The 27,843-nt window shown below is 42.8% G+C and overlaps 1 protein-coding gene across 5 annotated transcripts in view; it reads left to right on the top strand.

Annotated features, from left to right (window-relative positions):
- Positions 1–5,010: 5,010 nt before the first annotated feature.
- SPATS2 (spermatogenesis associated serine rich 2) overlaps positions 5,011–27,843 on the top strand; it is a 64,014-nt gene continuing 41,181 nt past the window's right edge. Inside the window, exons 1-3 of one of the 5 annotated variants that reach the window (XM_048490371.1) lie at positions 5,037–5,055; positions 10,725–10,795; positions 13,484–13,782. In XM_048490371.1, the coding sequence (XP_048346328.1) occupies positions 13,758–13,782 (25 nt within the window). In that variant the 5' untranslated portion in view covers positions 5,037–5,055; positions 10,725–10,795; positions 13,484–13,757. Of the gene's footprint in view, positions 5,112–10,724; positions 10,808–13,483; positions 13,783–27,843 lie in introns of those variants that run through there. The other 4 variants (XM_048490370.1, XM_048490374.1, XM_048490372.1 and 1 more) reach the window with 4 other exon arrangements.

The raw sequence follows: 27,843 nt of genomic DNA, 5'->3' as shown, positions 1-27,843 counted from the left end.
ATACCACCCAGGTTTGGTGAAGTTTGGTTCAGGGGGTCCAAAGTTATGGGCTCCCAAAGGGGGTGCCCCATCTCCCATTGTTTCCAATGGAAGCTAATAGAAGATGCGGGCTACACATTTGAGGGTCCATAACTTTTGCCCCCATGAACCAAACTTCTCCAAGCCTGGGTTATATCATCAGGAGAGTCTCCTACTGATATCACCCAGGTTTTGTAATTTGGTCTAGGAATCCCAAAGCTATGGACTCCGAAAGGAATACCCCATCCCCATTGTTTCCAATGGGAGCTAATAGGAGATGGGGGCTACACGTTTGAGGGTCCATAACTTTGGCTCCTCTGAACCAAACTTCACCAAACCTGGGTGGTATCATCAGGAGGGTCTCCTAAAGATACCACAAAGTTTAGTTAACTCCTAATAGTGCCCTGATGTAGGCACCCTTCAGAGGTGGTATAAGTCTTAATATTGATGATGATGATGATTGATAATATGCTGTTACTATTATTATTATTTCTCCAAATTCTCCTTTTAAATACACCCCCTTTGGCATGGATTTAAAGGGAGAATCCTAGGAATCCCCAGTTTAAACATTGAAAGTGATGCTGTTTAAGGGTGGGGAATAATCCACCCCCCCCAAACATCTTTCTCCTACACTGGGTTGAGTCCCCTTTAAGGTGAATTTAAAAGGAGGTGAACTCCCTAATTTAAACACCATTGAAAGTGATGCTGTTGGGGATGGATTCAGCATCACCATGGGTGGAGGCATAAAACTCAGATCTTGCACTGGACTCCATTTTTCCTAGCTACACCTCTGCCCGGTGGGGAGGGCAGAAGGGACGCTACCCGGCTGGGAGCCCAGCCGGTGGGGGGTGGGGGGGCAGGGAAGTCTGCCGTCTCTGGCCTCAGGGAGCTGCTCCGCTGGGCCTCCCAGGAGCCTCTCGGCCCATCTCTGACTGGGCAGCGGGGTGTGGTGGGTAGAGTGTCATGCTGAGATTTGGGAGCCCCGAGTTCGAATCCCCAGTCCACTGCAGAAGCTAGCTGGATGACCTGGCTGATCATGTATTCTCAGACTCTGCTACCTTGGAGGGCTGTTGTAAGGATGACAGTGGAGAGCTGGGAAGAAGAATGGAGTTCCCAAATGTGTTAGAGCGCTCCCTTCTCTTTCTTCTCTACTAAGCTCCTCCAAATGTTTATATTTCTGTTAATATATGTTTATATCCTCCAAATGTTTACACTTTGCAACATTTTATATTATTGTATTTTTATAAGTATGTAAGCATGCAGGTCCCTTGGGAAATTAGGGGTTGAAATCTTAAAATAAAAGTACTGAGGCCTGGGCGGGGCTTGGGGAGGCATGGCCCCACCCCCAGGGGCAGGTGTGGGTGTGGCCACACCCAAACCCCCCATAAAAAATCTATACCTACGTCCCTGCAAACAAGTGAAGAATGTCTTTACCAGACCTTTTAGGATCCCACAGGGCAACTTTTACGTGCTTGGAACTACCCTAACCCTCAGATTGACCAATATACACTTCACACATTGTGTATATTGCAGAAGGCTATTCACAGCCTGTGTTTTTGTTTATCCTGGAACAGACTGTCCTGTACTGATTTAAAAGCAAAAAAAAACCCCGATGTTTTTTTGGTTGACAAAATGCCAAAACAAAACAGACATATGACAAGGTGAGAAGAAAACCAAAACTTTCATATAATATGTTGCCAGTCATTTTTCCTGACTGGATGGAGCACTGGTACTGATAATCATATAAATACAGGACCCTCAGAGATTTAACACCTGCAGACAGGTCTGCTGAGAGGAGGAGAAAAAATGGTCCAATGGAGCAAATTGGGTGTGTAATCTGAAGTTTGGGTGCTTTGCATATGGTCTGGAGGGGAGGTCCAGGCAATGTGAGAGGGTGGCTTAGAAGGAATCAATCATCGGCTGCACTTTTGCGGCGCCTCACAACAGCCTGGAGTTTAAACGCTTAAGAAGTGCCCAGGTCGCAACTCCCTCTAAACCAGGGGTCTGCATAAATAAAATATAATTTTCTCTGTAGCACTTCATGGATTTCATAAGCAACACACTATAATTGTTTATACAAACTGTAAAGGTAAAAAACAATATATCTTCATTTTAAATGTCAAAAAGTATTTGCGGCTCCAAGTGTTTTCTTTTCCGTGGAAAACGGGTCCAAATGGCTCTTTGGGTGTTAAAGGTTGCAGACCCCTGCACTAAACTATTTAGAAAAGACACCTGCAAAAGATAAAAAAAATGGGAAGAAAACAGGAGCAGTGATTTGAAGTTCCTGGCAAAGGGGGTCAGCAGGAGTGTTCACCTTGACCTCACAGTAGTTGGAAGATTCAGGTGGGTAGCCACGCTGGTTTGAAGCAGCAGCAAAAAAGTTTGAGTGGTATCTTTAAGACCAACAAAGTTTTATTTTTGCTTTAATGTGTATGCACACTTCTTCAGATGCACGATATTTGATTAAGTGCCAAACACTGGGTTAATAACAGGCCCATCGGGTGAAGTCACATCACATTTACTAGGCCGATAATGTTTGTTTTTACTTATTTTATTTATTTTTGGATTTATATCCCGCCCAATCCCCGAAGGGCTCTGGGCAGGTTACAACAAGCTTAGAACATTAAAATATGGCTCTCAGCTCAAACTGCCTGAACACATCATTAACAACCAGCGACCCATGCTGGAAAATGATACTCTTTTCACAGTCAATGGGATGCAAATCTTTTCTTGCCCAAAGACAGTCTCCAACCAGGGACTGCAACAAACCAAGATCTGTCCTCATATCCACTCATTCACTGGTTCATTTGCCAATGTTATATATGCCCTCAAATGTCAGCAGTGCCCTTCCACTTGAACATTGGACATATAGCTCAGTCCCTCCTGTCTGCGCAATCTCCGAGGCTTCAACTGTCTGTTCCCGACTGACCACTCCCTGTTTTTCTCCAGTCTTTGCTGAGTTCTTCAGTTTACTTGGTAGTTTGTCATGGTCTTCATCAGTCACCTATATTTTACCTCCAGGAAGATGGGCACTTATTTCACTGACCTCAGAAGGATGGTAGGCTGAGTCAACTGATCCAGATAAAACCAACTTCTGTTTGGACCGAACTCAGGTTGTGAACAGTACTGCAGCTTGCCGCTCTTTCCAGGTTCAAAACTGGTTTTAATTTGTCCCAGACGCTGCAGCTGATGGACAATGAAGTGTCACAGGACAGTGGTTTTTCCCTGCTATATTTGAAAATAAATAGTAAAATAAACAATGGCATTTACTAGGCAGCCTATGTTTACACGGTGATTTACATTTGCCTTCCCCGGTCATCTATATTTTACCTCCAGCAAGCTGGGTACTCATAGAATCATAGAGTTGGAAGAGACCACAAGGGCCATCAAGTCCAACCTCCTGCCATGCAGGAACACACAATCAAAGCACTTCCAACATATGATCATCCAGCCTCTGTTTAAAATCCTCCAAAGAAAGAGACTCTACCACTCGCTGTGGTAGTGAATTCCACTGTCGAACAGCCCTGACAGTCAGAAAGTTCTTCCTAATGTTAAGGTGGAATCTCTTTTTCTGAACCTTGAATCCATTACTTTGTGTCCTACACAAGCTTGCTCCCTCTTCAACATGACATCCCTTCAAATATTTAAACATAGCTATCGTGTCCCTCCTTAACCTTTGCTTCTCCATATTAAACATCCCCAACCCCCTAAGTCTCTCTTCAGAGGGCATGGATTCCAGACCTTTAACCATTTTGGTTGTCCTCCTCCGAACACGTCCCAGTTTGTCAGTATCCTTCTTAAATTGCAGTGCCCAGAACTGAACACAGTATTGCAGGTGAGGTCTGACCAATGTAGAGTAGAGGGGTATGATTACTTTCCTCGATAGATACTTTATTCTTATTGATGCATCCCAGAATTGCATTGGCTTTCTTGGCTGCCGCATCACACTGCTGACTCATGTTCAGTTTGTGCACTACTATGACTCCCAGATCCCTTTCACATACAGTGTTGTCAAGCCAGGTCTTACCTATCCTATATATGTGCATTTCATTTTTTCTGCTTAAGTGTAGACTTACATTTATCTCTGTTGAAATTAATTTTGTTAGTTTTGACCCAGCTCTCTAATTTGTCCAGATCATTTTGAATTCTGACTCCGTCCTCTGGGGTATTAGCTACCCCTTCTACTCATTTTACCCCTCTCAGAAGGATGGAAAGTGAGTCAACCTTGAGCCAGCTACCTGCAACCGACTTCTGTTGGGCTCGAACTCAGGTCATGAGTAGAGCATTGACTAGTACTGCGGTTCACCACTCAGTGCTACGGGGCTGTTATTTTATGTGATTACTGAACATGATTTTTAATTATTCTGGCCAGTTGTTTCTGTGAAGACTCTTAAGCCTTGAATGTGAATAAATTGAAACTTTTCACGCCTTAGAAATGCCTTCAGGGAATGTAGGGAAAGTTGCTGACTTTCTGCCTGTTAAAAGAAAGAAAGTTGGCAACCCCACAGCAACAAAGCACTAAATCTCAGCCACAGTCTAGGCACCCAGCGTAAACTGAACTATTCCTTTCTCGAGTCTTTCCGGAAAGCATTCGGCTATTTTCGCCTCCTTGTTCCTAGGCTCTGTCTCATTGGCCGGCCATTGACCCTTGCCACGCCCCTCGCATCCGGATTGGCTTTCGCTCTGCGATTCGGCCAACGGATTGCCTACCCAGGGCCGACCGCAGGCATCTTCTTTCGTTTCATTCTATTGGCCCTTCCTAACGCGGAGACCGATTGGGTAATGGGCGAAGGGCTCCCCCCGCCCTCCACAGTAGCTGGAGCGCCCCCGTTGTTCTCGAGCCGAACTCGGGCCGCGATCAGCGGGCGGGGCGAAGCTCCACTTTCCGTCTCTCCTATTGGCTGAGGCGTCTGCCTCGTCAGAAACCGTTCTCATTGGCCGAAGCGCGACAGCGACGCTTGACCCATTGGTTGACGAGCTCTTCGTTCGCCGCTCTGGTGGGCGGGGCTTGGTTCCTCGGTGCTTTGCGGGCCTGAGGTAAAGGGGTCGGGGGGTCGGTTGGGCTGGCGGCGACGGCGGCTCTTCGTCGGAGGGTAGGAGGGAGGGGTGAAGGGTGGGCTGGTATATGGGGGGGGGGGCATGTATATAGGGGGTTGGTAATGTGAGGGGGGTTGGTATATGGGAGGAACTTGTATATAGGGGGCTGGTATATTGGGGGACTTGTATACGGGGGGCTGGCAATATTGGGGGGGCTAGTATATGGGGAACTTGTATATGGGGGCTGGTATATGGGGAGAACTTGTAAATAGGGGGCTGGTAATATGAGGGAGGTTGGTATATGGGGGAAACTTGTATTTTGGGGGTAATATGAGGGGGGATGGTATATGGGGGAACTTTGTGGGGGGGCTGGTATATGTGGGGCTGGACTCGGTGTAGGGGGGGATGGAGAATGAAGAAAACTGCTTCGGGTGCAGAAAAGCTGGGGCGGGGGGAGCGTCGGGCCAAGAGGCAGGTAGTGAGTTTGGGGGCGAAGGGCTGTGTGGGAATGGGAGTCAACGGAAGGGCTCTGAGGTTGGTGGGGCTCACCCAGAAATTCCTTTTCAAAGTAGCACTTAACCCTCTACCTATCTACACCCCCCACATCCTAATGGACTTTTCATAGGGGGTTTGGGCCCTAGACCGCCTGGAAACACGTCCCCCCACCCTTATCCTGTGGAAGTCTATACCTGATAATGTGGGAGGAAATCTCTGTTTGGGGCAGCCTTCTGGGTTTTGCTTGCTTTGAGGGTTAGGGATTTTGCAGCTGTTTTGGGGTTGGAAACCCTCTTTTCGGAGTGGAAATGGGAGGAAAACGAGGGGAAGGAAGGAACAGCAGCGATTGAGATAGGTTTCGCCCTGCTGTCCCTTCTCAAAACAGCATTCCACCCTCTAACCCAGGGGTCTGCAACCTGCGGCTCTCCAGATGTTCATGGACTACAATTCCCAACAGCCCCTGCCAGCATGGCCAATTTGTAGTCCATGAACAATTGAAGAGCTGCAGGTTGCAGACCCCTGCTCTAACCCCACAGAGTGCATCCCCAGTGAAGGGAGAGAGAGAGAGTGCCCCCTGGTTACCAGGGATAAGATGTCCACAGAAAAGGGAGGTGGGAGGCATGTTTCCAGTCTTTGGCCCTCAGCAACTACCTCTCCCCCTATGAACAAGTCCATGAGGATTCAGAAAGTTCAGGAAAAATGTGGGTTTCTTTTCAGCAGTTTTCCTGCTGGGTTTTGCTTTGAGTGTCTGGGGTTTTGCCACTGTTTTGGGGTTAAAAAGCCCACTTCTCAGAGCTGGACAACAAGGGCTTCATCTTGGAGAGTCAAGGAAGGGAGAAATTTTCAGTCTGGAGTGAACTACTGGTGTTTGAAAGTAGGATTGCCTCACTGTAATGAAATTCTTGAAAAGTGGGGGGTGAACAAGGAAAAAAATGGGTGAGTGAGGGAATAAGGGAAATGGAGGCAGGGCACTGACCTGCTGTTTGAATAGCCGATTGCAAACTATATATATTATGTATATATAACTTTCAGTGAGTAACTTCTGTCAAGACTTCAAATTCAGCAGTCTGTATGGCTGGAAAATGATCTGAAGTTTTAGCATGTGAGCTAATTAATGATCTGAAGTTTTAGCATGTGATCATAATTAACAACCTGAGACTCTTCAGGCCTGAGTCTATACCAGGGGTAGGGAACCTGCGGCTCTCCAGATGTTCAGGAACTACAATTCCCATAAGCCCCTACCAGCATGGCCAATTGGCCATGCTGACAGAGGCTGATGGGAATTGTAGTTCCTGAACATCTGGAGAGCCGCAGGTTCCCTACCCCTGGTCTATACTATAGTATGCATTCCTTTTTGGGCAGCCTGCTGGGAAGCAAGTCCCATAGATTTCAGTGAAGTGTACTTCAGTGTAAGAATGTTCAAGATCGAAATGACTTAAGTGCCAGACTACTCTGTACAGTTAGAGGATTATATATAGTTGGTCAGGTCAGAGCACCACTGGCTTTTAATTTTTGGGACCAATTTGATGAAGGTTTAATATACAACCTTTCATTTTTGTGCCTTGGTTACAAAGGCAGAGTTGTAGAACTTGGGTTATACATTTGCTCTTGGGGGCATGTGCAATTTGTATGGGGAACTCGGTATCTTATGTATGTTTATGAGAATAATTATAAGTTACAAACTGTGCCCTATGCAGAGACTCCCTTGTACTTGATCAACAAGTCTAAAATAGCTTGGTAAGGGACTGTAGTATTCAAAAGCCAATTAGCCAGATGCTGCTAACATAACATGTTGTTCAGGCATGGAGGAAACAAAATGAGAAAAAGAGATGTTCTTATAGGTAGTAGATGTTTTCTAAACTACAGTTTGTGCATGATATAGTTGGAATGCATTTTAGTGGAGAATATAGGTGATTTTTTGTACATTTTAGTGATCAATGGAAGTGCACATCCAAATGTAACTTAGTGACAATATTATTTGGAATGATCTTAAACATACAGTGGAACCTGGGTTTTCATTGCCTTTGGTTTTCATCGGTTTCAGTTTTCCCTGGGTTTTTTTTCAGTGAAAAATTTGTTTCAGTTTTCATCTATTTGCCTCAGTTTTCATCGACTTGCAGTAAGGTGCAGGGGTTTGTGGAGAAAAATCACCCGGACAAAGCTGTTGCAGGCCGTGTCTGCAACTTGTTTAATGACAATGTCTTGCCCCATTTCAGACAAATCTTCAAGAAGCGTAAGAAACAGACCTCTTTGGATAGCTTTCTGGTGCGACATTGGTCCATTGTCTCTGAAGCTGGTCCTAGTGTTATTGTTCCTGTTTTCAGCATTAAACACTATGTTTATTCACCAAAACATGTGTTTTGGGTATGTTTTTTGGAACGCCTAGAATGGATTAATTGGATTTACATTGATTCCTATGGAAAAGTTTTCCTCGGTTTTGGTTTTCATCGATTCTTTTCGGACGGATTACCAACGAAAACCGAGGTTCCACTGTACTGGTAAAATTACTGTTACTTACAGACAATTGAATATGATTTCCTACAAATCGCATTCCACTTTATAGCTTTTGCCTTGCCAGCATGGTGTAGTAGTTAAGAGCAGGTGGGCTCTAAGCTGGAGAACTGGGTTTGTTTCCACAATCCTATATTCCTCCTGGGTGACCTTGGGCTAGTCACGGATTGTTCATAACTCTCTCAACCCCACCTACCTCACAAGGTGTCTGTTGTGAGGAGAGGAAGGGAAGCAGTTTGTAAGTCGCTTTGAGACTCCTTATGATTGAGAAAAGGGGTATAAATCCAAACTCCTCTTCTTCTACAGAAGTGTCTACTCCTTTCAGAAAGTTAAGCCCCCAAATGGCTCAAGAAAGACAATAACTTCCCTGGCTAGATAAAACCCTCCTTGGGCCTGAATGGAGGCACCACCCCCCTCCCAACATCCAGTCAAACCTCCATACAGCTCCTAATGCTGGCCTCCCCTCGGGATCGTGCGCCACAAAGTTCTGTGACTCCTGCCTGCCTCCCAGGTTTTCCACCCTATTGATGCATTTGCCAGCTCCATAGAGCCATTCACTCATCACCCCCACCCCCCTTTGGATGGGACTGTTAGCCTCCTGACTTGACAGTGGGTAGCTGGGTCAGTTTTTGGTCAGTCATGGTTTTCCAAAATTTCCAAAACTACCATGGTAGTCAGCCATTAATATGAGGATCTGTAAAGATATGTAAAGCCATTCCCTTTAAAGACATATCATTGGCATCAAGGTTTTCTGGCAAGCCTGTTTCACTCAGATAATGGTGTAGATGTTCACTTTTCTGTTTGTTCTATCCAGTTTGTTAGCTGCTTTATATACAATAATGGCAATAACTTTAGTTCTCCCTGTGCTCTACTACCACAAGATCAGTCTTGCTATATCCATAACTAAATTCCTGATGACCATTTTCACTCATTGATTCTGTATGGTTTTGTGGTACTTCCCCCCCCCCCCCCCGTTCCTCAACTGAATCACTTTGAAAATTGTCACTGTACCACTTTCCTGAAAGTCACAATGCTTCTTTCTTGTAGAATTGTAGAAAGTGCCATTAAAGAATTCTAGGGGCATGTAAAATCTCTTGTATTCAATAACTCTACTTGCCTATGCGACATAGGTAGCTTTCACTGTTTGCTGTCAGATATACAGTGAGTTAATTGCGTTCCAGTAAGACTAAAATATATGATTCAGCAGAAAGTGGATGTTTTAACTCCTGGTGACTTCAGTGCTACAGTTAAGCATGTGCTTAAAGTTTTCCTGCTGAATGCAAATGGGTTTAAAGCCTTTACTATGATTGAACTGATACCCAAATTTTGTAGAGTACCGTCCATATAAAGTGATCTGTTCTTTCTATTTGACTGAAACAGCTATTTGGTTAGTTACAGTCTAAGGATGTGAAAAGAACCAAAGATTACTGGTAAAAACAGAGCTTTAAGGTACTTCACCGAAAACTGCCCAAACATATTTTAAGTACGGTTTCACACCACTAGTCAAGAGCTTCCCACAATGTACTTGTTTTAAAGATCATTAACATGGTAAAAAACTATATATGCAGCAGTCTTCAAGCCAAATAGATTACTAAATATCTGTTATATTTAAGCTTCGTTATATTTTTCATTCCTCTTTATATCCTTTTGGGCAGGGGTCTACAACATAGTGGTCATGGCCCATGGCCCATCATCACCTTTTCTGGTGCCTGCCAAGTGTTTTCAGGAAGTGGGTGGGGCCAGGCAGGAGTGTTGCCCAGCAGGACCTTTAATTGGTTATTGGAGATGTGATTGACTGTAGATATTTTTTTTAAATGTTGCTTTCACAGCAACAGCTACAACAGCATGAAGATCTGCGCTACGATACTGAAGTTAATTTTATGGCTGGCTTGGCCGCTTGAGGTAGCTGTTTTGTGGCAGCCATTTTGTTGTTGCGATCACTGTGCCATGTCAGAATTGCAGATGTGCCCACAGGCTCAAAGATGTTGGGGATCCCCCACTGTAGGGTTTACTGCCTTGTACTTACTGTGGCCAGCCCTTTGAGAAAGAGGCACTATGTGATTCTAATTTTTCCTCATTCATTCTTGGCTACTTTCTCTTCCTTTTGCCCTTCCCTCGGTCTTCTCTGCTGTCAGTGGATTGTAAGCGAGAGGAGGAGGCAGGCAGTGAGTTTTTGTTTATGAAACTTGGTAGTTCTGCGTAAATAGTATTGTATAAATAACAATGCCTTACATGAAGTAAATCAAGATGGGAGTTCAGGGTTTTGACTTTACATGACTTCTTCTCCCATGATTGGATAGTTCTTGATCTTTTCTCAGAATCTGCCATGCAAGTAAAAAATAGGTGATTGGAATCGTTTTCTTTGAGCAGAAACTACAGTTTTGTACAGTAGTAGTAGCAGCAACATTTTGTAAAGTTCGTAATAGTTTATAAAATGGTGGGATCTGTGATCACAGAAAACCATTGTTCAGGATTTCTCTTGAGCATGGCAAGATACAGTACATGACTCTGAGCATACTGGTTGTTTGAAGCAGCTCATAGGGCTTTTCTTCTGGGGCAGGTAACAGTGTTGGTATATTGTCACAATAGTTGCTTTGTCCTGAATGTGCATTTCTTTACACTGCTGGTGGCTGGAATAATTAATCATTGGCTGTTTTCTTTAGGAGCACAGCTTGCTACGTGCCAAAGGTTGGAAAGGTGTCATCTTGGGCTGCTATCCAAAGATTCCATTGATGTATGTATTGATGTAAGGACAAAGAAATCCGGCATGGAGCTGAAAAGTGGAAGGTGCTCTGTTAGACAAGCCATTGTTGAAAGTTGCCGGCTGGCTGTGTGAGCCGCTGTGTGAGCTGCATACATGCTTCCCTTGGATAAGAGAACCAGTGTGGTCTAGTGATAAGAGTGTTGGGCTAAGGCTGGATTGGTAAAGTGAAATAGAGTAGGAAAGAACTGGGCATTGCTTACTGGATTCTTGGAAGAAATATTCAATAAACAGATGCATAATCAGGTTCATTTGAGTGAAAGTTTATTATATTCATGCAGATTTCTGTTCCAGTCTAAATAAGACCGGAAGAACAAACACTGCTTCTGAAGCAGGACAGTTAATGTAAAGGCTCACTTTAACTAACTTACTTGGAGGTGGTTGACCATGGCAGTTCTTTTTTTTTTAAAGACCTTGCTTCCCTGGAAGCTTCAAAATAATCTGGTATCCTGTACTTGAGTGTTTCTGCCCACTTGAGTTCCTCTTCCACAAAAGTGTTCTTGCATGCATGAAGGAAAGTTCTAGAAGTGAAACCTGCATCGTTGTTACATCAGATGGCATTCAGTTGTTGAGCACCTGTTCGACTGGCATTAAAAGTATACCCCTGAGAGGTTTTTTTTTCATATGTTGTAGACTTTGCATTCCTTTGAAAACAACAAAGTAGAAGAATGGCTTAATTCTGCAAACTTGGCTTCTAGGTAAAAAGCTTCAGGCAATTCTTACAGGTTTCCTCATTCAGTGGCTTTGAAATAGAGTAACCTCCAATCTTTGTGAATTGGGTTCTATATAGCAGCAGTGGCATAGTGGTTAAGAGCAGGTGTACTCTAATCTGGAGGAACCGGGTTTGATTCCCCGCTCTGCCCCCTGAGCTGTGGAGGCTTATCTGGGGAATTCAAATTAGCCTGTGCACTCCAAGACATGCCAGCTGGGTGACCTTGGTCTAGTCACAGCTCTTCTGAGCTCTCTCAGCCACACCTACTTCACAGGGTGTTTGTTGTGAGGGGGGAAGGGAAAGGAATTTGTAAGCCCCTTTGAGTCTCCTACAGGAGAGAAAGGGGGGATATAAATCCAACTCTTCTTCTTCTTCTATATCTAGTGGAGTAAAACTGAGGAGCCTGTAAGTATTGTCAACATAAATCAAAGAACATCTGAATAATGCATCATTTGTACAACTATTAATTTAGTCTTTTATTAACTCTGACCATTTTGCAGCCTTTGCTGTTGTCTCCCTTGGACCCTGTAAACTATGTTGGGGAGATCTTTAGAATACTTTGCTGGTCAAATGCTTATGCTTGACCTTTAATTATTCCCAAATAAATTGTGCATAAACTATATTAAGAGATGAAATTAGAAAAGCGAAAAAAAGTTATTCTTAATTGGATGGTAACGTTGACTTTTTATGTTGCACAGCTTCTGTTTCAGGACCTCGTACATGCTTCTGTCCCAGAAGAGCAAACATTTCTCATTCTTCTTGAAAGGCAAATATGATTAAAATTCAGTGTGGAAAATCAGATTTATTTTTCCTTGGAGTCTTTCAAAGTAGGAAGCAAATGTGAATAGTCTTCTTAAGAATAGAATTAAGAGCCCCCCCCCCTCCAAAAATCAGAAAAGTAATGTATAGTTAGAAAGACCTCTTTTGCTTTGCTCTTCTGGTTTTCCTTTTCCAGGGGACATGACTGAGTAGAAATAACAAATGACCACATTGATGAGAAGAGGATGTCTAGGGTTAATTCTGCTGTCCCTGTAGCATGCTCAAAGTAAGCTGGTTGATGTGGTCATTTAGCAGTACCTTCTGAATCTTGACCATTTTTGTGCTTTTGCTTTGATCAAACATGACTTGCTGGTTGCATTTGGAAAGGCAGTGGTTCTTACAGTAGAACTGTGCCAGTTTGCACCCACAGAGCACATTCTTTCTTTTGTTGTTAATATTGCTCCCTATTGCTTGCCCTTTTTTTACCTGTTGTCTTGCCTGACAGTGGTAATTACTGGTCCTGGTTTAAGGAAGCTAAAACAGAAGTTGCGCTAGCAAAACTGCTCACAGCAACAGAGCAGCGGTTTTTTCTAGATAGTTCCTTTGTTTTCCGAGTTTGTTTTAGACAGTAAAATGTACAGTATTTACAGTTGAAAAGAAAAATTATCCTTAAAAAAGGCGCATCCTGCTATTTCAATACTGTTTATCTTCTTACTGCATATTCTATTGCATTATAATATTGCATACTCCATTATGCCCTGTTGTCAAAATACTTCAGGAAGGGTGACGTTTCAAGAATTCTCTCCCATGCCAGTAATTGTCTGGGTTTTTTTGCCACTTTTGGAAATAATTGTTTTAGTCTGCTGTAAAATTTTAGTGCTTCTGTTAATGAATCAGAATTAATTATTTTTAGTGTTGTTTGTTCTCTCAACATTCCTGTCAACCACACAGACAACACAGTATAGTTCTCTCAACTGCATCTCTGGAACTGCAAGCTGTTTAAAATGCAGGGCAAAGTCTATCAGAGTCTTTACTGAAATTTCTAGATGGCTTTTTGTTGACCTGATTCTGCTGCTCTCTTCGAGCAACATGCATGGGCTTCACATTTTTAAAGGGTTAGAGGGCTTTATGGGATGTGCTACAGCAAGCATCTTGACGAGTAAGTTCTTTTTGTTTGTTTACTTTTTCAGAATCTGAAAATCTGCAACATGTTTTGTGCTTCTTGACAGAAGATTGGTGCTCAAGAAGAAGGATCTCTGGTGATCTGCGGTCATATTAGCAGGAATTTTAAAAACATCTGTTGTCTTTGGAGCTGGAGGTTTACAGTCTCCAGCCAGATACTTGCCATATTCTGCCTTGATGTAAAGTCGCACTTGAGTTGCTCCTTCCGCCCTCAGTTGTTTGTGGGACTGTAGTTTCTTTGCTGTATAACTGAACACTCAAGTACAGGGAGGAAAAACTATTATGTCTAAGAAGCAAAACCAAAAAGGTAAGACTCACCATAGAAGGTATGTGGTGTGTAGGCAGATATTAAGTTTGAGATTTTGTTTGGCTGTCTTGGGGTTAAAGTCAGAGCGTGAAGGTAAGTTCTGCAAGTCAGGGGTTCTTAAATCAATTCATTGTCATTGTATGAATATGCCATTAAAGGAAGAAGGTTCTAAGTGAACGAACGCGTGCAAAAACTGAGTTGCTTTGATCAACCAAACATGGTAGTGCAAATGGCATCTGGTGGATTGACGTTCTACACATACCAGAGTACACGGTTTACAGAAAGGGTTATGCTTTTCCTGGAAAATCTATCCAGTGAGGTTGTAATCTATTATTACCAAGTGTGTTTTTTAAATAACTTTTACTAAGTATAAGCTGCCAAATAATGACACTATGGTGATTGAGGCTGAGATCAAGCTTGGGAGAGCCATGCTATCTCACCCCAATCCAGGGTCCTTTTCCCTCCAATAACTCCAACCAGCTGAGTTCTCAAGGATTTATTGAAAAACAGAAACCAAAGAAATAAAACATAAATGCAGTTACAGAGATTGCTCAGCTGAATACATTCTTAGGTTCTGTTGGGACCTCTTGCCCAAGAGATGCTTCTCTTAGCTTAGCCCATGGGTCTGCAACTTGCGGCTCTCCAGATGTTTATGGACTACACTCACCATCAGCCCCTGCCAGCATGGCCAATAAACAGGGGCTGATGGGAATTATAGTCCATGAACATCTGGAGACCTGCAGGTTGCAGATCCATGGCTTAGCCCATGGTAGAATCACCTTGGTCTTTGTTCTTAGTCTCCAAGAAAACTTCCCTCCTTGCCATGCGGTTACCTAAAGCCTTTGAAGTGCCTTATTTGGACATCTTCCTGTCCTGGGTACATTTCCATGGCCTTTTGGTTTCCCCATCCAGGTGATCAAAGACCATTTTAACATGTAGGTGTGATGCTGCTAGTTTTACAGTACAATTCCATCGCAGACACTATAAAATTGTAAAAGGCAGAGCACCAACGACTGAGGAAGGCAAACACATGCACAGATGCATATGTATGCATATATACACATGTACGTGCAGGCGTTTAATGTGTGCACAGGCGTATATAGACATGCACATTGATGTGCACACACAGACATGTGCGCAGATGCATATAAGCACATATACAAACATGTATATATACACACACAAATAGGTGCACAGGTGTATTTACATTGAACAGACAAGAAACATACACACTTATATATGTACACACAAATGGATATACAGACAGAGGCAGTTAGCAGCAGACACAAACACTCAGACATAGATAAGTAAATAAATAAAGCAAGTAAATAAAACTTAAGCACTAGTGCTATTTGAAAGGCACAAGAGAAATGCTAATGAGTTAGACCTGTTTGGGGGTTTATTCTGGTTTTATTAGAAAGTGATATTGTATTGGTTTTAAATTATATTATTAATATTATATTGTGTTGTGCGCCGCCCTGAGCCCTCCGGGGGAAGTCAGCTAATAAATCTAAAGTATAAATAAATAAAATATAAAATAAAAATATATACCTGACACCATTAATACAAAGCATTAGGTGATAAATGATGACATCACTGTATGCATACAGTTCTGCCCCCCAAGTGAAACTGTGTAAGGTGCCCTGTACTTGGCTAGGACAGAATGGGGGAGACACAAGCCAGGTTCAACAGTTCTTACAATGGGTTTATTACTTGAAAGAAACAAGACCCTAACTCCTCCCTTGGGTCTATCTAATCAGAGTATTTGCTTGTCTTGAGCAGGTTTGAAGCTGTAGACTGTCTTCTCTTGGTTGCTTTCAAGAAAGTCCACTGTGTCTTGCTTCCTTTCAGTTCTTTCAGACTTTGTCGTGTTCTCACTGCTATTAAGCTTGACTTGTGCTCTATGAACCACCATATAATATGGACGTCACGAATATTCCGGTTTCCAACTACCCTTAACACCTCTCTCAGACTGACTGACTAGAATGAAAACAGGGGATTGCTGGGTAAAGAAAGGAAATTGCTTATTGGGAAATGTCTTAAAGGGACAGAGTCTAACTAAAATACCCTCCCTTAGAAGACTTAACAATGAACTAAAACGATGCTAACTATGGGGAAACTAAAGCTTAATGGGGGGCATAACACATACAATATATGCACATATTCATACAGATACCCACACATATACATGGTGTGGACTGTCATTTAGCAGTTGATGCTTTGTAACAATTGTGCCAGGTGTATAGTTTTAACTCAAGAGCATTTCTCTTGTTCCTTTCAAATACATTGACCAGTGCCCACATCTTTGAACCCGAGATACAGTGGATTTGGACTTGCCCAGATGCTCATGCTAAATGTGTATTTCGGGGAAGAACTAAGGCGTTACTTAAGCAGGTAGTTACTGCTAGGAATGGCAGCTGCAAACTTCCTCATTTATAGCTCCATAGCATCTAGTAAAGTTTATCTACTTCCCAATGTTATATGCATGCTTTGCTAACAGCAACCAATAATATGGGGCAGGGAAATGTCCTTTTTAAAATCTTATTTTTATTAATGTTTTAAAAGACGAACAAACATAAAGGTTTGTTAAGGTGGAACAAACTTCAGCTATCGCTGGGAAGAATGTATGTGATTTAAGATTAATGTTTTGCTCAGAATGTTGGCCTTTTCCTCATGGGTTGTTAACAGTGAGTCTTGCTGTCAAATGCTGCTTTTTTCCTCTGAATTCTACATGTTTTGTTCTGTTTAGTTCCTCTTCATTTTTTCTCAATAGTTTTGCCTTGCACTTTTACCAAGACGTTTTTCTTCTATTTCCATGGCAGCATCCCTTGAGCATCTGATCATGTTAAAATGGTATTTATTTCTCCGTCTCACCGAACAGCTGGCCCTTATCCACTTCCCCATGTAGTTGCCCAACCTCTGCTTCAGCCATTTTCTCCTCCCCTTCGTCCACCATTTTCGAAAGGAATTTTATTTTTTTTTCTCTGTCATATCAAGCTAGTGAAGTATCATTGAGGCAGAGATAAGAAGCAGGGGCAATTAAATCAGCCTTGTCAGTTTTGGAGAACTTGCAATGTTAACATTCAGGCACAGATGCAGAAAAAACAGGTGTTTGGATCAGCTTTGTCAATTTCATACCAAATTAACCATGTATCATTAAGGTGGAGATACTCTGTGTTGGCAGTTAGGAGTGAGCGAAACTGGCGAGGCACCACTGTAGTAATGATTTATGTATTACTGTAGCTCTTATTTGACCTAAAATTTTGTTTCGGGGGAAGGGTAAAATGAGCCAGTAACATTGGGTACTATTCCAGTTTTAAAGAGAATTTCTAGAAAACAATGTATTATTGGTACCTGTCACCAGAGAAATTAGCAAAAATATAATAAAAACATTTCAAATGTTAGAAATGTGAACATCATGAAGGGTCATTTTACCATTTATGGTTGACTTATAATAAACTAAAAGGTTTTGGGTACAACCACATTCAGTGGATTTTAAAGACTAATACACTAATGCAGGGGTCTGCAACCTGCGTCTCTCCAGATGTTCATGGACATCTGGAGAGCCGCAGGTTGCAGTCTCCTGTACTAATGTAACCTTTTGGGTATTATGGAGAGACAGTTGAAGAAGAGATATTGAACTTTGTGTTTATATATAATATCAGTAGTGAGAGTACTGTATGTGCAAAAATGGGAAATTTCATCTGTACCCGCAATAGGATTTATTGAGATGACTTAACTTCCTTGATTAGAAAAACGCATCTGTCTCAATTTATTGGAAGCTGGAAACTTTTGATGGAATTTTTGATTGAAATGGGGGGGAAAAAAGAACTGATGATTTAAAGACTAGGAAAATAAGAATTTGGAAAACAAAGAAAAGAATGATTTGATTTGTAATAAGTAATAATTGAGTTTTATTTCTATATTGGCAAATAAAGAACAAGTGGAAAATTCTTAATGGTCCAGTTGGTATGCAGCAGGAGCTAAGGGAATTGTGGAGGTAGGATCCCTATGCTGGTGGTATTGCCCTCCCAAGGATACTTACTCCAGCAGAGGGGCAAATTTGCTGGCAGATGGCTGTCACAACCTTCCGTGAAGGCCAGACACAATGCAGGGTGCTACCTCAGCACTCCTGAGCCTCTGTTGGCATAGTGGGGGGTGTTCCAGAGGCGTGGCCTTTGCCTTGGGATGCTGGCATTCCGGACTTGGACTTACGCCACTCTTTTGGATGGAATAAGCCCATTGACCTCAATGGAGGGCTTTTCAGCGGAGGAAAGTTTTTTTTTTTTTTAGTCTTCCCGTGCTGATGGAAAGCCTTCTGGAGGCAGCAGGGCAGTGCTGCAACGGCACCATCCTTGGCTGCCCCAGGCCACTCCAAGGCTCTGGACTAGGCTGTAATTGTGTTTATAGTTGGGGCAAAAGAAATTGGAAGTCACCTTTTTATTTTACAGCAGAGTTCTTGTTTGTATGTCATTTGTTTCGGGCAAAGAAATATTCAGCGTGGTGACATTGAGACACAGGCAGTTTTCTTTCAAGACGTTACAAGTGAAGAGGTGGTAGCTAGGATGTGACTGATATTCTTATTTTATTTTAAAGTTTTATTATGCCTCCATTCTATTTTTAAAAACCTCAGTGGCTTACAAAGAATAAGATACTGGCTGAATGACAGTTTAACTAAAACTATTCAAAAAATAAGATGAGTAAAAAGCAGCAGTTAAAAAGTCTCTCTTGGAACCGTTAAAAGCAACCATTATAAAAAATGATAAAATGGCATTGATTTTTGTGATGGCCACAGATTCTTTGTAACATCTATTCATCTCAGTCAATATGCCCAGTATTCCCAAATAGATTGATCCCACTCATTGTAAACCCAGCAGAAGACAACTCCCAGTATTACATAAGTCATTCTGAGACAAGGACAGATTAAATAAGATAAAGGAAGAACCAGTTGTACTACAACTACATCTTTCAAGGCAAGTGAGAAGCCTTCCTCTAAGAGTCTTCCTCAAAGGTCTCTTTTACAAGTGCTGATTCCCCACTCTTCCACATGAGTGGCAGAGTCTTGTTTGGTGAACTGGATTTGTTTCCCTGTTCCTACACATGAAGCCTTCTGGGTGTCCTTGGGCTCATCACAGTTCTTCAGAACTCTCTCAGCTCCACCTACCTCACAAGGTATCTGTTGTGGGGAGAGGAAGGGACGGAGTTTGTAAGCTGCTTTAAGTCTTCTTACAGGAGAAAAAGGCAGGGTATAAATCCAGTCTCTTCTGTTCATCTTTCGAGATCAGTCTAAGCCACGCAACCTTTTCTCCCACCTACTACTTTACCTTCACTGAAAAAAAAAGATGGATGCTGTTTGAAATAGCTAGAGTCTTTATAGGAGCTATGAGGAACCTCTCACCTTAGTTCATGAAGACTGGCAAAGTTGCTGCGAACAAAACCACAGAAGTTACTTCTGTGTTGGGATTACTGAATGAATGAATGATTTTAATACAACAATAAGCCAGCTATCATGTTGGAACTAATGTTCAGTCTGCACCTAGATGTATTTGCTGTGCTTACCAGTGCTGGGAAGCTGTGATGATTTAAGGCTTCATGACACAGACACAGTGTGAAACAGACTTTTCTCTGTGATACACCTCTGAAGATGCCAGCCACAGATGCAGGCGAAACGTTAGGAAAAAGATCCACCAGACCATGGCCACAAAGCCCGGAAAACCTACCACAACCAGTTAGGCAGTTAGTTAATGGATTAATTTGCATAATGTTGACATCTTTACTGGTTTTATTGGTTTGACTGCTTAATGGTTTTATGTTTACTGTTTGCCGGCCTGAGCTCTGTTGGGGAGGGCGGGAGAGGGAGAGAGAGAGAGAAAGCATCCACATCTTCACATGGTCTATTCTGGCTTGGACTAGAGTTTTCTTCACTTCACAGAACATACTGAGTGTCCTCCAGTTTTTATAACTGAGTAAAACAATTGTGAAACCAAGTATTTTCTGTTATACCAGTCAATATCTGACATTCTAAATTTTAATATCTTATGTCTCCCCTTTTGCATGATAATCTTTAACAGGCATTCTTTCATCAACTTTAGTAGGTTGCTCAAGACTTTTCTTCTGTGTCTTGTTACCTTAATGGTATTAGATAAAAAAGGAGAATGTCTATCAAATTTTTGTCCTGCCCTCCCTGTACAGGGCTCAAGGTAGAATTCAGCGTTCCTTTTTTTTTGTCTTCACAAGGATTCTGTGGGTTAGTTTAATGTTTGACTGGCCAAAGGCCATCCAACCAGCTGCAGGAAAATATGGAGAATCTTCCAGATCTACTTGTCTCCTCAATCAACAGGATGGGTCATCCAGTAAAAATTGCAATAGGATTTGGATTATGGAAGTCCAGAACCAACCAGAAATCTGGGAACAGAACTGAAGTGATACATAAGTATTATCGTGATGCATTAAATAATGCAAAAATCATATAGCAGAATCCTGGTTAGAGTAATAGGCATTATGAGCTGTACACAAGAGTATAAAACACAATCCCTAACCCATTACCCAAGAAACTTTTTGAACTATTTTGTTACCAAAGGATCCTGGTACCTGAATCAAAAAGCCCTCAAGAATTCAATTTTGCATAGTTTGCAGAAAGCCAGGGGAGTGGAAGCATTCCTGCCCTCATCAGGCCGGCTAGTCCATAGGGTGGGGGCCACAACTGAGAAAGCACCCATATGGGCAGTTGTTGAATTTGACCATTTGTCCATTGATGCTTGTGGAAGGCCCTAACCAGCCATATCAAAGTAGGAGGACAGTGATGTTTGCTGATACCATGAAGAGTCTGGGGGTTATACCAGCATAACTGGAGAAGCAGTATAGTGCTGGAGAAGCAAGTTTAATTCTGCAGCAAAATATATATCTATATATGTAAAAAGCTAACAGTGACTTTGTTAGTCACGCCCTAACGCCGAAATGGCTGGACGGATCGCCCCCAAATTTTCACAGGACGTCCCTCCCTGTTGCGGGCAGGTAATCGGACCTTCAAATCACCAAAAGTCCATACCTGTAGTCAGGTAAAACATCTTTTTCCTGGCGCACCAGGCCATGAAGCTGTTTGTGTTTAACTGTCACCCTCAGAATGTTCGTGCAGCATGTCTGTGGCCTGAGGGCTTGATATGCCCTTAGAATGTTCCCAGAGATGGCCACAGATGAGCAGTGAAAACAGTAAATAGGTAATACTGTTAGGTAATATGAGTGGAAGTGAAACACATACACACTTTGCCGTGTCAGACGTCAGGTGGGGTTCCCCCCCTCACACGCAGGTAACTTTCACTCTCTGTGCCTCACCCACTGCTACCACACAACACACATACTCTCATACACATCCAGCTCATCCTCACACACCTCACTCTGCCCTCCCTCACATCCAACCACCACTTACCCACTTCCTCACCCATATTCGCCACAGCTCTCTTTTACTAAAAGCGAGCTGGAGTTTGCCTTTTTCTTCTAAGAAAACCCGCGGGGTGGGGGTGAACCAACACTACTGGCTCCACTTCTTTCGCACGTGGCCCTTTAAGAACCCACAGAGCTGGCCTCGATCTGAGCGCCTCACCACCCTGCCTCTGCTGCCTGACTGGGACAGCCTGCTTGCCCCAGTTCTGCCTTACCCAAGCCAGGACTGTGCGTGTCAACCAGCCTCATGGACAGCGGGATTTGCACTCTGGACAGTTCCGGGGTGTGTGTGTGTGTAATATAATACATATATTTTCCATCTTCCAATTTATATATTCCAATTTTTTTATATGTATGTGTGTGTGTATATATATATATATATATATATATATATATATATATATATATATATATATATATATATATATATATATATATATATATATATATATATATATATATATATATATATATATATATAAAAAAATTGGAAGATATAAATTGGAAGATGAAAAATATATATAATATATTTATAATATATATATTTATATATAATATTTATATATAATAAATATATTTATTTATATAATACAATAAATATATAATAAATATTATTTTGCCCCACTATATTGAGAGCCTGCTTGATGTAGTGGTCAAAAACAGTGGACTCTAATCTGGTGAAACAGGTTTGATTCCACACACATCCACGTGAATAGGAGAAGAGTTTGGATGTATACCCCACTTTTCTCAACTGTAAGGAGTCTCAAAACAGCTTACAATCTCCCCTTCCTCTTGCCCCAACAGACATCCTGTGAGGTAGGTGCAGCTAAGAGAGTTCTGAGAAAATAGTGCCTAGCCCAAGGTCACCCAGCAGGCTTCACATGCAGGAATGGGAAACAACCATGGTTCACTAGATTAAAGTCCACTGCTCTTAACCACTACACCATGCTGGCTCTCAATCTGGTGAACCAAGTTTGATTCTCCACTCTTCCACGTGAAGCCTGCTGGGTGACCTTGGGCTAATCACAGTTCTCTCAGAACTCTCTTCGCCCCTCCCACCTCACAAGCTGCCTGTTGGGGGGAGAACTGTAAGCCACTTTGAGACTCCTTAAAATAGAAAATAGTGGATATAAAAATCAACACTACTACTTCCTACCAATTCGTGACCTAGTGATAACACTCAGCCCACACGTATGCTGCATTAATCTTTTGTACATTGCTGTTATAATAGGATGAGCTATGGTTACCTAACTTACTTTGATTTCATTAGGATTTACTTCCAAGTATCTATGCAAATGTTTACATCCTCAGTCTTTATACAGAGACTATGGACTACATTCAAAATTGGTATTCGTATTTTCAGTTGTCTTCAGTTTACATCCTGAGGAGTAAATATGAAATTTTCTGACATTTTGAAGCCATGGAAAAAAACTATTTTCAATTCTTTTGAAAAACAATTGGGAAAAAATAAAATACTTAATTTCCTATCAAACCTAAACTTATTTGTCAGCATAAAATGCAACACTTACAAACAAACACTTACAAACTTATAAAATTGTACTCGTGGGCATATTTAGATATGCAGATGGCACCATCTTAACAGGCAGATAATTGCCAAGACTTGAAATGACTGCTGATGTGGGTTAGAGTAGAGCGTGCCAAAGCAGGATTATCACCGAACATCTAGAAGATGAAATTACACAATTTTAAGGTTGATGCTGAGGAAATGGAAATTGTTCAAAGATTTTCTGTTCCTTGCCTCAATCCTCAACCAAAAGGTTGGCAGCGACCAAAAAAGTCAGAAAAAGATTGAGAGTCGTTGCTGGTCACATTTGTAAATCTTTTCAGTTAGTGCTGAAGGGGTGGGGCTTCTCACATTTTTAAATCTTTTCAGTTAGTCTCTGGAACCAGCAGAGAAGAGGAGCAGTGGAGAACAGCAGTGGGCCAGAAAGGGCTGAGGAGCTCTGATTTTTCTTTACAGAGGGCTTTTCTTAAAGCCACATCTTTTAAACAGTGTATTTTAAACAGGGGGTTTCTCTTTTTTTCTCCTTGTGCTAGGGCTGCTGATTGGTGGAGGCTGCTGAAAGGGTGGGGCTTCTCACATTTGTAAATCTTTTCAGTTAGTGCTGAAGGGGTGGGGCTTCTCACATTTGTAAATCTTTTCAGTTAGTGCTGAAGGGGTGGGGCTTCTCACATTTTTAAATCTTTTCAGTTAGTCTCTGGAACCAGCGGTGTTTTACTAAATAAGAACATATTTTAAGGGATAGTACAAGGTATACAAACCTTAAGAGGGAGGCACTAATTAAAATCAGTATTTGAATATCTAAACAAAATTAGATATGAAGGCAGGAAGCCAGCAGGGGGAGGGGGGCTTTCCAGTGTTTTGCACTGAGTGTCACATGTATGACTATCTGCCACTAGGGCAGAAGTCATGGGTGTGCCCTCGCTGCAATGAGCTCCTGGCACTCAAGGAACGTGTGCGTTCTCTTGAAGCCAAGGTGGCAGACCTGGCGAAGCTGAGAGAGGCAGAGAGGGCAACAAACGAGGCTTTCAGGGACCTAGCAGCCGGGTCCCACTCCCAATGGAGAATGAGAGTCTGGGTGACGGAGGGTGCCAGTCTGAGGTGGGGGAAGATGCTCCCTTAGATGGGACCCCTTCCTTAGCTGGTGGTCAGATATCCTCTCGCACTGAGGATACCCCTCGGGGAGGTGGGGGGGGCTCCTTGTAGTGGGTGATTCGATCATTAGGAATATAGAGAGTTGGGTTTGTGAGAGGCATGATGACCCATGGTGACTTGCCTGCCTGGTGCGAAGGTTGCGGATGTCACGCTTCGTCTAGATAGGCTGTTAGACAGTGCTGGGGTGGAGTCAGCAGTTGTGGTCCACATTGGTACCAATGACATTGGGAAATGTAGCCGGGAGGTTCTGGAAGCTAAATTTAGGCTGCTAGGAAAAAGGTTAAAATCCAGGACCCCCAAGGTGGCATTCTCCGAAATGCTACCTGTTCCACGCACAGGGCGAGCTAGGCAAGCGGAGATACAGGGTCTCAATGCGTGGCTGAGAAGGTGGTGTAAGGCAGAGGGTTTCAGCTTTGTCAGGAACTGGGGAACCTTTTGGGATAAGGCAGGCCTGTACAAAAGGGACGGGCTTCATCTTAACCAAAGAGGAACCAGGCTGCTGGCGCTCAACATTAAAAAGGTGGCAGAACAGCTTTTAAACTGATTCCTGGGGGAAAGCCGACAGGAGCTGAGGTGACTTCGGTTCGGAATACAGAGGCCATGGGGATGCAGACAGAGAGGGAGGTTTTTCTAAATCAACCACATACAAGCGAGGAGCATAGCAATGTGATAAGTGATAGTGTCTACAAAAGGCTAGAGGGCAAAACACATAAATCCCAGATCAGGCACAGAGACAGAGTATACAAGTGTCTCTATGCTAATAGTAGAAGCATTCGACCTAAAATGGGGGAGCTGGAGTACAGAGTTTTGAAGGAGGACATTGATATAGTGGGCATCACAGAGACATGGTGGAATGAGGAGAACCAGTGGGAGGCTGTTATCCCAGGTTACAGGCTCTACAGGAAGGATAGGACACGGCGCATTGGGGGTGGGGTGGCCCTCTACATCAAAGAGAGCATAGTGTCACATAAAATAGACAATGCAGGGGGAGCTGATTCCTCTACAGAAGCACTGTGGATATCAATACCAGGGGTGAAGCATAGTTTAACATTAGGAATATATTATTGTCCCCCTGACCAAAGTGCACAAGAGGATTCTGAGATGGAAAAAGAAATTAGAGAGGCCAACAAAAGCAAAAATGTCGTGGTAATGGGCGATTTTAACTATCCCCACATAAACTGGAAAAATGCATGTTCAGGTCATAGTAAGGAGAGAACATTCCTGGATATGCTGAATGACTGTGGCTTAGAGCAGATGGTTGTAGAACCAACCAGGGGAGATGTGATCCTAGATCTAATTCTATGTGGGACCCAGGACCTGGATGTCTGGAAGTCAGTGTTGTTGAGCCGATAGGGAACAGCGACCACAATGCTGTCAGATTCAGCATCTCTGCATGCGAACAAGTGACAACTACTAATGTAGTTACATTCGCCTTCAGAAAGGGAAATTTCTCAAAGATGAGGGGGATAGTGCGCAGGAAGCTGAAAGGGAAAATTAAGAGAGTCAAAAATGTCCAAGGTGCTTGGAGGTTATTTAAAAACACAGTCTTAAAAGCTCAGCTGGAATGTGTTCCGCAGGTTAGGAAAGGCAGCGCCCAGTCCAAAAGAAAGCCACCATGGTTAACAAGAGAGGTTGAGGAAATTATTAGGAAAAAAACGATGTCTTTTAGAAAATGGAAGTCCAACTTAACTGATGAAGAATACCAGAGAGAACACAAGTGGTGGCAAAAGAGAAGCAAGTTAGCTGTAAGGGAGGCAAAAAAGGATTATGAGGAACGCATGGCTGCGAACATCAAGACTAGCAACAAACAGTTCTTCAAGTACATCAAAAGCAGGAAGCCAGCTAGGGAAGCGGTAGGCCCGTTAGATGATGAAGGAGCAAAAGGTGTGCTAAAAGATGACAGGGAGATTGCAGAGAAGCTGAATGAATTATTTGCATCTGTCTTCACCCAAGAGGAGGTGAGGAAAATTCCTGCACCTGAACCAAGCTTCTTAGGAGGTGAATCCGAGGAACTAGCGAAGATAGTGGTAGACAAGGAAGAAGTTCTGGCAGCCATTGATAAACTAAATGCTACCAAATCCCCTGGCCCAGATTGCATTCATCCAAGAGTTCTTAAAGAGCTCAAGCATGAAATTGCTGATCTTCTCACATTAATATGCAACTTATCCCTGAAATCAGGCTCCATCCCTGAAGACTGGAAGATGGCCAATGTCACACCAATCTTTAAGAAAGGGTCTAGGGAGGACCCAGGAAATTACAGGCCAGTCAGTTTGACATCTGTTCCTGGTAAATTAGTAGAATCTATCATTAAAGATAAAATTATTAAACATGTAGAAAAGCAAGACCTGCTGAGGAAGAGTCAGCATGGCTTTTGTAGAGGCAAGTCCTGTCTTACAAACTTACTAGAGTTCTTTGAGGGTGTAAACAGGCATGTGGATAAGGGGGGACCAGTGGACACTGTCTACTTGGATTTCCAAAAGGCTTTTGACAAAGTTCCTCATCAGAGACTGCTGAGAAAACTCAGCAATGAAGGAATAAGAGGGGAAGTCCTCCTATGGATTAAAAACTGGTTGAGGAACAGGAAACAAAGGGTGGGTATAAATGGGAAGTTCTCACAATGGAGAGATGTAGGGAGTGGTGTCCCCCAAGGATCCGTTTTGGGACCAGTGCTCTTTAACTTATTCATAAATGACCTGGAAGTAGGGGTGGGTAGTGTGGCGGCCAAGTTTGCAGATGATACCAAATTATGTAGGGTGGTGAGAACCACAAAGGATTGCGAAGAGCTCCAAGCGGACCTTGATAAATTAGGTGAGTGGGCTAAGAAATGGCAAATGCAGTTCAATGTAGCAAAATGTAAAGTGATGCACATAGGGGCAAAAAATCCAAACTTCACATACACGCTGCAGGGGTCAGTGCTATCAGTCACAGACCAGGAAAGGGATTTGGGCGTCTTAGTTGATAGTTCCATGGGAATGTCAACTCAATGCATGGCAGCTGTGAAAAAGGCAAACTCTATGCTGGGGATAATTAGGAAAGGAGTTGATAATAAAACTGCAAGGATTGTCATGCCCTTATATAAAGCAGTGGTGCGACCGCACTTGGAGTACTGTGTTCAGTTCTAGTGCATACACATCTCCAAAAGGATACTCGAAAGAGATAGAAAAAGTGCAGAGAAGGGCAACGAGGATGATTGAAGGATTGGTGCACCTTCCTTATGAGGAGAGGCTGCAGCGTTTGGGACTCTTTAGTTTGGAGAGGAGACGTCTGGGGGGATATGATTGAAGTCTATAAAATTATGCATGGGGTAGAAAATGTTGACAGAGAGAAATTTTTCTCTCTTTCTCACAATACTAGAACCAGGGGGCATTCATTGAAAATGCTGGGGGGAAGAATTAGGACTAATAAAAGGAAACACTTCTTCACGCAACGTGTGATTGGTGTTTGGAATATGCTGCCACAGGAGGTGGTGATGGCCACTAACCTGGATAGCTTTAAAAAGGGCTTGGACAGATTTATGGAGGAGAAGTCAATCTATGGCTACCAATCTTGATCCTCCTTGATCTCAGATTGCAAATGCCTTAGCAGACCAGGTGCTCAGGAGCAGCAGCAGCAGCAGAAGGCCCTTGCTTTCACCTCCTGCCTGTGAGTTCCCAAAGGCACCTGGTGGGCCACTGCGAGTAGCAGAATGCTGGACTAGATGGACTCTGGTCTGATCCAGCAGGCTAGTTCTTATGTTCTTATGTTCTTAAGATCACGATAATTCATTCTATAGTATTGCCCATGACTGTGTGGGGGTGTGAAAATTGAACAGTGAAGAAAGAGGGCAGGAAGAAAGTTGACTGGTGTTGGAGGAAGACAGATAAATGGGTTCTAGACACCAGGAAGACAGATAAATGGGTTCTAGACAAATCAAGCCTGAATTTTCCCTAGAAATTGAAATGATT

The sequence above is a fragment of the Sphaerodactylus townsendi genome, linkage group LG03, assembly GCF_021028975.2.
Source record: "Sphaerodactylus townsendi isolate TG3544 linkage group LG03, MPM_Stown_v2.3, whole genome shotgun sequence".
Classification (NCBI taxonomy): Eukaryota; Metazoa; Chordata; class Lepidosauria; order Squamata; family Sphaerodactylidae; genus Sphaerodactylus; species Sphaerodactylus townsendi.
Note: the sequence above shows the minus strand (reverse complement) of the source record. Positions and strands in the feature narration are given on the sequence as shown.